Below are 12,906 nucleotides of genomic sequence, written 5' to 3' on the forward strand. Positions count from 1 at the left end.
AACTTAAGCTTCTCACTGATCCCCCTACACATTAAAAAAATAAAATTGACTCCTCTAGCAAATGCAAGCTATGGCCTAAAAAATGTAACATTTTAATGGACATAAAACATACTACATAAAATAAAAGAAATAAAAAATACTTGAAGGGAAAGCATCCCGGTACTTATGTACAAGTGCTTTCAGTTGAATTGGCTGATCATTTGCAGAGAGGTCGCTTTGGTCATGCTGATCAAAAGTTCTCATTGCGCCAAGACTCAGAAATCAATTGTTTCAGAGTTATACAGAAGTTCAAAATATTGATTTTTAGTCCATTTGCACAATACACATTTGTATAGTATACAGGGTGAGTAGCAACTCACCGTCCTTAATGTGAAGACATATTGTCAATTAAGCAACCCACCTGCCTTGTGGGATCGTAGCATGCAAAAAGCCACATCCTTACGGATTTTTATCCATCACTTCGATTTTTCAATAATGATGTCATTGTAACTCATTTTGTTAACATTTAAAGCGTTTTTACTCATGTATTTTTGGTGTCTCGGCATCTGATTTTCCTGTAACTGTACTGATGATGAACTACTTATATCTAAAACGTTCTGTGACAGATGTGGCCCTTTGAGGCTTTTTTAAATAAATACCTATACCTTTTATAACAGATTTTTTCAATATTTTTTTTCTATTATGTGTGTTTTGTAATCAAATCTGTTAATAAAATATTGTTATCGCAACGTAATAAAACTGTTGATTGAGTAAAGCATACAGACTTAACAAAATATTTTTAAATATATTTACCCATATTTTTGGCAAAGTATAATATAACATTGTATTTTTTAATATAAGATAATTTACGATATACTTTTAATGCAAAATCTCTATTAGGTAACGACCTGGCTCGCGTGTTGAGATGGGGTCCAGGTTACACCGGTGGGGAAGATCCGCTTAACCTACTCAGAGACGTGATCGATGCTGAAGAGATCCGTTTAGACAGATGGACTGTTGTTTTTCATCCCGAAGATAAACCTGATGACAACGTGAAACAGTGCAATTCCACTGGTAAGAGGAGGAAAAAACTGTCGAAAATCAAAGTGACCAATGAGCAAATTAGAAAATCAGGTCAATCTTAATGTGTAACTAGATGTTGTTTTGCTGTAATGATACTAACGATATAGAGTTAAATGTGTTTCTTTATTTTTGTTTTAAACTATCGTGATTTTATTAATGGTATAACAGTAAAATGATAAAATAACTCTAAACCTATGGGGAATGTATATTTTTGTGAAGAACAATTATATAATACCGTTTTTTCCTAAAATTTAAAAACATATTACTCGGAAATTAAATATTTATTGAGTTTAATTCGTTTAACTAAACGAATATATGTAGGGCCTACACACGTCCCGACCCGACAGAACTCCCCGATGATCCTTGTCGGGATCAGCTCTACACACACCCCGACCAAACTCCCGGCCAAGACGTTAGTAGCCAACCGCCTAGCGCATTTTTTAAATTGCAGCCTAGTTGCAAAATATTTTATTCCACATACCAATATATAGTTGTTCCAACGGATCTATGCAAATGCATGATATTATTCACGAATTACTTTTTATACTATGCCTCTTTTTTACTTACAGAAACTAGTACCCATCAAAATATTAAGGCGGTTGGCCATAGAACCACAATAAACTAAACAAGGATAAGCGATACGTCATGTCTTTGATACCTACATCATTTACTAAGAATTTGGTCGTTTATTATTTTCAATGGCATTGGCGCATTTGTTGTGTTTAAAAATGGTTTTTCATATTATTTAATCGTTATTTAGTCTTTGTTTGTACATTTCACTGTAATTTTTATTTTCAAGCATAATTAGAACGACTAACTGTTGCTCTCTTATTTAATAACTTGCAGTAATTATTTATTTTTAAGCTAATGTGACAAGCAATACTTTTTTTCTACGGTCTACGACCATTTAATAATATGCTCCTTATTCGCTATTTTTTAATAGATAATAGCACCCATTACTGTACCCGTGAGTAATAGTTCATTACTCACAGGCTGAAGTTACTCACGGGTCATTACTAACGGGCTGAAGTAAGATTCAAGTGGCGCATGCCACTTTAATATTAATCGTATATAAACTGCAAATAAAATTACTTAAACTTGTTTATCTAATTCAATAATTATTGTAATTTATATCAATAATTAACTTCAAAAAATTTTCAGTAGTAATTGCACAAGAGCTCTAAAATTATTGAATTTTTCCCGAGTGTCACTTTGGCAGTTTTAATTTCACGAGCCGAAGGCGAGTGAAATTATGTCAAAGTGTCACGAGGGCAAAAATTCTATATTAATTTTAGAGTTCGAGTGCAATTTGTTGCGATTATTTCATGAATAAAACTGTTCAAAACCAAAATTTTATTGTAATTTATATATGTAAGTACCAATTAGTGAAATTAAACACACAGTTGTTATAAATATGTATTTGACGGTTGAAAGTCATCACTTTTATAATTTTTAAAACATTTGTCATTAATGTCACTGAATGTATTTTTTCGTAGCAACGAAGGGCATCTGACGTAATATGCTTAACGACGGGAGATTATCAAAAATTATCACCTTAATTTGCATGTCTGTAGCTTTCTATTGGTCAGAATCTCCTATGAATGAAATAATCAAAAGAATTTTAACTGTAACAATGTCAGTATATTTTTTACGTTTATATCTTGTTTACTAAAAATTTTTACGTTTATCATTTATTTTAGTGACAGTGACATTAGCGCATTTTGTTTGTGTTAGTTGGAATTTATAACTAATATTGTGTTTATTTTTCAAGTTATATTGTGTTGAATATGTTATAACATCAGACATCAGGCAGACCACGAAGAAGACCCAAAACTAGATGGGAGAACCAGATAGTCGAGGACATTAAGAAAATGGCAGTCAGAGAATGGGTAACCATAAGCAAAAACAGGAACTAATGGATGCCAAGTCACACTACCAATTATTGCAAAACCAAAATGTTAATGCGGATTGATTCACCGCGACAAACGAATGGGAAGAGCGCAAAGAGGGCGGCAATCACTCCGCTAGGAGTGTGGATGCCATGATGATGATGATGTTATAACATATTATATTTTATATTATTATATTATATATAGTTAAATGTAAATATACATTATAACTATATGAAATGGGTCCACCGACAATAGCTATTTCCTATTTATTAGATTCACTGACAGTAGGTACAAATTTATGCTTATAATTTTTCGTAAAAACAAATAGAACTTGGATTGACTATTTCTTGTTATATTTTTACAATAAATAATAATTTGGTAATAGTAGGCAACCAATTATTCAGCCACGTAATACCACGGGTAAACAGCATTTAGGTATTTTTGTAAATCATTATAATTTAAATCTCGAGTAGTTGCATGATAATTACGCACCTTGAAAACCATAGGGCAGTAACTGCAAAAATCATAATATCGAGTTATGAGCATTTTAAGTTTTTGCAAAGTTAATTTTATTTCCTGTAGTTCCAAAAATTAAGCTACAAACCTGATATTTGGTATAATTGTCTTTAATTTTGCATATTTTTATATGAATTAAGAAGTACATAAAATTTCCTCCAGGAAATAGGTATTTTAGCACATACGGCCATATGGTTTTAAAAAATATATCAATTTTCGCAAATGACGCAGCAAAAATGCATATCAAATAACAGTTTTTTTATTTAAGATTGTACTTATTTATTACAATTTCTTAGTGTTAACACTTAATCAAAGTCTTGCATATTATAATCTGTCTGTTCGGTTTCTATTGTTGCATTGGTCGCATGTAAATCTGCATAAAACCTATGATAGTGCTCTTGAATAACATTAGCCTTACATAGTGAGAGTCTACATCTTGTTTTTTGTGATTGCATATTCCTGTATCGTTGAAGCTTGCCTTAACCTGAAACTTATTTTTAAATGTCTTCTCCACCTAGCTCATCTTATGTCATTCCAGACGACCTGATTTCCTTCTTCGTCAATGTTATAATTGTTCCCTATTTCCTTACATCGTTATATAAAGTCCAATATATCCGATAGTATCCCTTTCATTAATTTTATAAGGTTCACCTAGTTTTTTCGATGTTTGAACTACTGTGAACCATTGCGCAGCCACGTAAATTGATCATCTTTTAAAGCCTTTTTTTTTGTTCCTCAATCAAAGAATGCACGTTATCTATCGTATTTTGGGAGTGACCCGTTATCAAAAATTTGTGGGTAATTTTAGGTATGTTCAATTTTTGTACTGCATATTGATAAAGATAGACAAAATATACTTGTTCTTGTTTTAAATAAGAAAATCTACGGTTTCGTTTTGATTAAAATCTGTCTTCCTCCATCCCCCGATAGTACTATTTCCAGGTCTACCTGTTGTCAAGGAGGCTCTAAGGAAGACAGATTTTTACCATTCCGACCGTAGATTGTCGATATAAATTAAAAAAATTTATATCGCAATATGGATAGAACGCCCTCTAACGGGGAATAAGCGAAATGAATTTCGACTCAATTCAAGCTTTCTGCTTAACCCAGGTATATATCGACAATCTACGGTCGGAATGGTAAAAATCTGTCTTCCTTAGAGCCTCCTTGACAACAGGTAGACCTAGAAATAGTACTATCGGGGGATGAAGGAAGACAGATTTTAATCAAAACGAAACCGTAGATTTTCTTATTTTGTTAATGCCATACTCTGCATAGAATACAAAGACTCGTTTCATATGGGCTCTCTGAACTGCAAAGTGAAATGTTTTCCTGGCGGTGCCTTTTGGTATGTTTATACCTGGGTTAAGCAGAAAGCTTGAATTGAGTCGAAATTCATTTCACGTGTTCTTGTTTTGCCCACAGTAGTTATCTGAGTATAATATTATTTCTTTTTCCCTGCGTATGGTTCCTCACAAATTGTAACAGGAACGCTATTTCATTTGAATCACGATTAGCAATTCGCTCGAACCAAAGACAGAAGTGTCCTGCATTTGTGGTCAGGTCAAAAATTGTGAAATTAAATAATGTTAATAATCTCCTTTTGTGATAAAATAAAGAGACTTCGCCTGAAGGCGTCGGTAGTAATGACTGTAGATCAAAACAAGCAGTGATGCAAGTGTTGGATTTTGCAAATTTTAAGTCATTTATTTCTCTTTCCTATTGAGTTCCACTTCCTGACGGTGAGTATTATAGGCTGTTTCTGTAATGTCGATTTATCTAATTAATTTCTGTAACTTTCTCACAGCAAGAAAAGGTATTTTTGGGCTTAAAGAAGTCTATATTAAATTCCGTGTGAAATATGATCATCATCGTAGCGTAATTTCCGAACACCGAACCTTTTTCTTTGCAAAATTTTATACAATCGCGATGAACATCAGCAAGAGTTTTGTCATCGCTGACAAATTATCTGGTAGTTTGTTTCCTTAGGTAGTGAGATTCATAGATAAGGTATATATAAGTAGAATATGGTGAGATTCCACTCGAGGAATGGACTCGGTGTAAATCATTGTTTTTGTTTCACGACTTCGTTGATTCTTTTTCCATTCTTATGAGTTCCTCGCTTTTCTTTTGGGATAAACCCATCTGCAGTACGACGTTGTATATTAATTTGTTATAGTCTTGTCGCTTATTTCCAGTGTTGCAATGAAATCTCTATGCATCACTCTATGTTTTGTTGCATTCAAAGGATTTTTCCTCAGTACATCTTGCTTTTATTTTGCGAGCATGGGTCACATTTTGCACATATTGCCATATAGATCTGAGTTTTTGTTACAATTTTAGAACTGTAGAGCATCAACTGCAGATAATGCCCGATGGTATAAAAAGAAGAATCGATTTTTGAAAAAAGCCATAGGGATGTATCTTTCTGGTGCCGAGCTTAAATTTTTTTGCAAATGCTGCTATATAGCATTAAAAAATAGATTTTTATTTCCTATTAGACTGCATTCAAAGGTTATTTCATGAAAAAATTGCAGATATTGCCATATGGTTTTCAAGGTGCGATTATATTGTTTACTAATTAAGATAAAAAAAATGTCGTAGAAAAAAGTATAGTATTCTACTCGCATGTAATGGCTTGAATAATATACTATTAACCTACAAATTGTCATTATACTACATGAGCCTAGCTATTATAGTGCTGTCGAACGATATCCAGGCGTTTACTTTTGTGCAAAGATCCGTTTGAACAACTCTATGTATGTTTTGGTGTAGGCAAATTGTTTTTTTATTTATAATTTTAAACTTCTGCGTTTGTATGTTAATGAATATGGAAAGTGTTGGGTTTTTTCAACATTAAGAAAGAATGTTCGCTGGTTTTGAATCTAGTTGGAAGCTAGGAATGACTTAGGCACTTAAATAAACTTCATTACACTAACACAAACTTTTGGTAATACTTTTTGTGAGATCGGACACAAGCCCGTTTTTGCCCTGTTGTTATTTTTAACAAAAGCTTAGTAACGAGCTTTCTTTTTTTTGAACAATGCGCCTTTGTGTAAAGTTCGACTCATAGAATATAAAGCATAGAAAAACCTTATGGCTTGCACAAGGCGCAAACCACTAAACAAAGTTCTTTAATAAAGTATTGTTTTACTAAATATTAGTGTTGGGAATTTATTTCTCCAACATGCTGGGTGGCCTTGGTTTTGATACCAAAACAATATATTCCACCCTCTTTTAATTATATTTTTTTTAAAGAACCTAGTTTAATTCATATCTAAATACATTTTTGTAAGATCCTAATGCTTATAACATAAAGTAGGTATAAAAGTATTACAAGGTTTTAAGCCGGGAGCAGTCGCGCTCACTTCTGTAACGTAAGTAGTCGCGCGTAGAGAAAAAATCTCACAATATAGATTTAAATACGAATTTAAATCAAATTTCTATTTTATAATATGTTTATTTACTTGTTATGTTTTAAATATCTATTTCTAACAATTTTAAAGCTAATTAGTTCTCACCAAACCCAAAAATTCCACAAAAAAAAATAAAAAAAATAAAAAAAATTAAAACAAAATTTCTACGCATTAACACGATCTTCCTTGAGGTACTTACGAGAGGAAAGCAATGTTGAAAAATTTTTCATCAAGTTATCACAGAAAAGGATAAAATGTGAGATTTTTTCTCACGGCGCGACTGCTCCCGAGTTAAATTTAAATAGAAATAATTATAAAGTTAAATTTTGTTTATTATTATAAATTGAAAGAGATACAAAAAAACCTAAATTAAATTTGTTCATCGTTAATTGGAAGAACAGCAATGTTTGTGATAGAGTGTAAGTATGTTCCATTTTTAATTATTACTTCCACCACTCTTACCTTTCCGTCTTTACCAGGGATAACTTTATTAATCCTTGCTATAGGCCACCTAAAAGAAGAAACATTGTCCTCCTTTACAATTACAAGCATGCCTTCTTGTAAATTTGGCAACGATTTTCTCCATTTAGGTCTTTTTACCACCTTTGCCAAAAATACTGCTGCATTTGAACCTGCAAAATTTTAATCTGTTTTCAGGAATCGCTGTTAAATTAGTTTCAGGGAAAGTTGTCAAAGGAGCACCTATTAGACCTATTAGAAAATGACCTGGGGTCAGCTATTCTATAAGTCAGATGAATAATTACTAATTTCCACAAGAGGCCTTGAATTTAATATTCCTTCAACTTGAGTAATCAAAGTATTAAACTTCTCAAATATTAAAATAATATTTACCATCATCCTTTTTATATGATATTTAGCACTCTTCACCCCGGCCTCCGATAGACCCCCAAATACTGGAGAATAACTTGGGATTCAATTTTATCATCAAGGCAAAAGTTGTTTATGTACCTTAATGTTGTCGTTTAGAAGTTTTTGAAGTTGATTATTTGCTCCCTCAAATGTGGCACCATTGTCATAAAAGATCTTGGATGGTTTACCCCTTCTAGAAACGAACCTTTTTAATGCAGCTAAAAAAGTATCTGTTGTTAGATCAGAGAGTAACTTCATATGAATTGCCTTCACAGAAAAGCAAACAAACAATGCGATATATGCCCTTGTCGTTGTAGACTTTCTAATTCGCGACTTTTTAATTTGGAAGGGACCATAGAAGTCTATACCAACATTCTAAAAGACCCTTGATGAACGCACCCTAGTTCAGGAAGAGATCTCATTAGCTGTTCATTACACTTGGCCTTAAGTTTGAAACAGGTTACGCATTTGTGCAAAATCCTTTTAATTTCTTTAGTGGCACTAATAATCCAAAAATTATTTTGTTTTAATCGCCTTAAAACTTGTTTTGGACCTGCATGTAAAAGTCTAAGTGCTCTTTGTGAGTCAAAATATCAGTGATATGATTATTTTTGGGAACGATCAAAGGATGTTTTTTATTAAACGAAATATCTGAGTTCGGCAGTCTACCACCAACTCTTAATAGTCCCTCAGATTTCAAGAAAGGACATGCAGAATTTAAATTAGACTTAACTGCTGTGTTGGTGATAAGAAATTTGTTTCCTCAGAAACAAGATGGAATGGTAGTGGATCAACCCGAGTAGGTGACCAACAACTAATGATATATTCTGGGAACACGGATGTAAATGACAAACACAAAAAGGGAGTGGCAATACTGCTAGCCCAAAAGGGGAGAAAGGCTCTAGTAGAGTGGGAACCAGTGTCAGAAAGGATTATTTGGGCGAGACTGAAGGCAAGCTATTATAACATAATAGTAATAAATGTATATGCTCCCACAAATAAAAACGACGAAAATGAGAAGGAAGAATTTTACGAGCAACTACAAACAACGTTTAATAGGATTAATAATAAATATAGAAGAGATATAAAAATAGTAATCGGAGACTTTAATGCAAAAATAGGAAATGATAATAAAGGACATGAACATGTGATGGTAAAGGAGGGAATCGGAGAGAGAAACGACAATGGAAATCGATTAATCGAATTTTGTGAGCAAAACGAGCTTTTAATAGGCGGAAGTATCTTTAAACATAATCGGATACATAAGGAAACATGGAAATCACCAGGAGGGAGATACAAGAACCAAATAGACCACATAATAATTGAATATAAAAGGCGAAGCTGGCTGCAAGATGTCAGGAGCTTAAGAGGTGCTGATGTGGGATCAGACCATATGGTAATCAAAGCGAGACTAAAAATGAAATTAGCCAGAGATAAAAACCAAAAAATCAGCAGAAGGAACAAGTACAACGTTGATGCCCTAAAACAAGAATGTATAAGAAATAAATTCAGTGAGAAACTGGCAATTAATAGAAACATGGAAATATTTTAAAGAAGTGATGATGAATACAGCAAAAGAAACAATCGGACTAAAAAGAAGACAAAATAAAAAATGGATTACCAAAGATACTCTACTACTGATAGAACAAGAAAAATCAAAGAAGAAATTCTACAAAAGGAAGGATCGGAAGAAGAGAGGGCACTTGAAAGGAAATACAAGGCAAAAAACGCAGAAGTAAAAAAACAAGCCAGAAAAGATAAAAGAAACTATATAAATGAGATGCTAAATATATCAGAAGAAGCAGCGAAAGAAAACGACTTACGAACACAATATACAATCATACGAAACGTAACAGGAAAAGCACAACGAAATATACGAGAAGTAAAGGATAAACAAGGAAATAGAATAAAAAATGAGAAAGAAATAATACAAAGATGGAAAGAATACTTCTAAGAGATATATGCTAAGCATGAAATAACTCAAATCATAAAAGATGAAGTAGAAGCACCAGAGCTAGAAGTGAATACTGGAGAAATTACAAGGGGTGAAATTGGAAACACCCTAAAACTACTAAAAAATGGCAAAGCCGCAGGAATCGACAATATACCCATTGACATAATAAAAGCAGACACCGAGCAGTCAGTAGAGATGCTACATACACTTTTGAATAAAATATGGACGGACGAAGAATTGCCAAAGGAGTGGAAAGAGGGATTGATTATAAAAATACCCAAAAAAGGAGACCTGAGCAAATGCAACAATTGGCGTGCAATAACACTACTAAGTGCCACATTCAAAGTGCTGACCAAAATCATATTGGAAAGATTGAAGCCGGAACTAGATAAAAAACTGAGAATCAACCAAGCAGGCTTCCGTTCCAACAATTCCACTATTGATCATATCTGCACCCTTAGAATTATCTTGGAACAAACAAATAAATGGAATAAAGATATAGATGTGAGTTTTATCGACTTCGAAAAGGCCTTTGACCGTGTAAATAGGGCATAGATGTGGAAAATCCTTAGATTATATGGGATACCACTAAAAATCATAAACTTTATTAAACTCTTCTACGAAGGATACAAAGCCAAACTAGAACATTCAGGTGAAGTAACAGAAGAAATATCCATAGAAAGTGGAGTCAAACAGGGTTGTGTACTATCCCCTACCCTATTCCTTATTATGATAGATTGGGTAATGAGAAAAGTAATCGACGATCGAACAGGCATCAGGTGGAACCTTTTCAAACAGTTAGAAGATCTAGAATTTGCAGATGACATCTGCCTGATAACTGAACACCGAAATCATATGCAAGTAAAAATTGACAAATTGGCACAGTACTCCCACACGATCGGACTTCGAATAAACACAGAAAAAACTAAACTTCTAAAAAATAATAACCATCCAAATAATAAAATAATGATAAACGGTAAAGAAGTAGAAGAGGTAGATAAGTTCACATATCTGGGATCGGTCATGGAAAGGAGCGGGGGGTGCAAAAAGGATATACAGACGAGAATAACAAAGGCGCAACACGCATTCAACGCTTTAAACAGAATTTGGCAAACAAACGAAATATCAGAAACAACAAAAATTAAAATCTTTAATAGTTGCATTAAAAGTATACTGCTCTATGGAGCAGAAACATGGAAACAGGACGAAAATACAACTAAAAAACTACAAACATTTGTAAACAAATCTCTAAGAAAAATCCTGAAAATATACTGGCCAAACAAAATAACTAATACAGAACTATGGGAAAGGACAAAGCAAACTAACATATCTACTACAGTCAAGGAAAAAAATGGAAATGGATCGGCCACACTTTGAGGAAAGACCAAAGCAGCATAGCAAGACAAGCACTTGAATACCAACCAGAGGGGAAAAGAAAGAGGGGCAGACCAGACAACAGCTGGAAAAGAACAACAACGAGAGAACTCGAAAAAATTGGACTAAGATGGGGCGAAGTAAAAAAGAGAGCAAAAGATAGAAGAGAGTGGAGGGAATTAGTTTACAATTTATCCAGAGAATAAAAACAAAAGAAGATGCGCTGTCCCGGCCAGACAGCAATCTTACACTTTTGGCCAAGAAACGCATAAGCGCCCAATACTCCACAAGGAGGGATGGAACGAGAGATGTTTTCTAAAAAGGACAAGAATATCAAAGAGCTCATTTTGAACTACAGCATGATTATAGAGAAAATCATTGATGCATTTTTTTGTTTTTTGATTTCATGCTGCTATCAAAGACTACTCTTAATTTTGTTGTTTTTTTGTCTTCACGTATCACTGGATGGTGAGCCATGAAGTATAAAGGACCACTATTTAAGTCATACTTACTAAGACTTACTATTTTTGCATGCTTTAAAGCTAAATATTCATAAATAAAACTTTTGTATTGACAGTAGTACAGAAAATGAATCTCCTAAATCCAAATCAGGTAGATTTTGTTTTAATGGTAATTTAATTTTGTATTTATTATTTATTACTTGCAAATAATTTTCAAAATTCATCTCACAAGCTTATTGTTCTGTCGAATATTCCGGAAAATTTTCTGAAACCTCGGTTTCCCAAAATTGAGAAACAATATTTTTTAAATTATATTTCATGCTTAAATAAAAAGCAGAAAAATTACAAATTTGTAGTGATGGAGCAGAACCACTAAATAAGAATCCAAATAGAGTATTTTGTAATATAATCTGGGGTAATTGTATTTTATCGGAAAGCAAAGTCTGAAATGACATATTGGCCCCAACCAATATATCCATCCTGCCAGATTTATTGAAGTCATCATCAGACAATTTAATATTTTTAGGAATATTTAAATTTTAAACCTTGAAATTTGTTTGTGGTATATCACTGGTAATTTTATCAACCGCAGAACATTTTATATTTGTGCTAGATTCAAAAACACATGACTTAATTTTTAAATTTACAGCCTTTTGCACATTAGTGCTATTCTCAGAGATACCTAAGATATTGACATTATTATTAAATACTTTTAAGTTTAATTCACTTACCAATCTACTTGTTACTAACGATTTTTGAGATCCTGTATCCAGGAGAGCCCTGACAATGATATAATCACCCCTTTTTGTTTCAATTTTTACCTTCACTGTTGGTAACAGAACATTATCAATGTTTTCATTTATTGAACCAAATGTAGTCACTCGATCCTCTGCATTACTATTGTTACCATGTCCAGTAGCATCTGATGGAGAGTGTCTATCCACATGCAGCAGAGAATTAATGTTCTTTTTGACAAATTGAACACCAGAAACTCATTTTACATCTACCAGGATGATTATTTAAACAAATTCTACAAGACTTCTGCCTGTTTATGACAGATACTCTATCCTTTAGTGAAACAGATTTGAAATTGGAACACTTATAAATTTTATGGTCTGAAGATGAGCAAAAGCTACACCTGATTTCTAATTTGACTTCTAACCAAGTGAGTTTTTTACCTTTCTTGGTAGTGCTATATTTTTGATCTGGAATGCTTACAGTTTCTAAAGCTGTAGCCCTATTTTTAAGCAATCTTTTAAATTTTTTCAATTTTGAGTTGTCCCTATCAATTTGAAATGATTGATCTAGTTTTTTAGTTAAAATGCAAATAAGGAGCATATCCCAACTTTTAAGCAAAAAAA

General features: G+C 33.0%; 2 protein-coding genes across 7 annotated transcripts in view; one reads left to right on the forward strand and one right to left on the reverse strand.

The window, feature by feature from the left end:
• The window catches only part of LOC114336460 (diacylglycerol kinase theta), a 338,858-nt gene that overhangs the window by 213,541 nt on the left and 112,411 nt on the right, over positions 1-12,906 (forward strand). For 4 of the 6 annotated variants that reach the window (XM_050642805.1, XM_050642807.1, XM_050642806.1 and 1 more), the window contains one exon: positions 880-1,113. In XM_050642805.1, coding sequence (XP_050498762.1) covers positions 880-1,113 — 234 coding nt within the window. The remainder of the gene's footprint in view (positions 1-879; positions 1,114-12,906) is intronic. The other 2 variants (XM_050642809.1, XM_050642810.1) reach the window with 1 other exon arrangement.
• LOC126879629 (uncharacterized) overlaps positions 1-12,906 on the reverse strand; it is a 442,662-nt gene that overhangs the window by 112,183 nt on the left and 317,573 nt on the right. The gene's annotated exons all lie outside the window — the stretch shown is intronic.

Source organism: Diabrotica virgifera, chromosome 2 (assembly GCF_917563875.1).
Source record: "Diabrotica virgifera virgifera chromosome 2, PGI_DIABVI_V3a".
NCBI classification, from domain to species: domain Eukaryota; kingdom Metazoa; phylum Arthropoda; class Insecta; order Coleoptera; family Chrysomelidae; genus Diabrotica; species Diabrotica virgifera.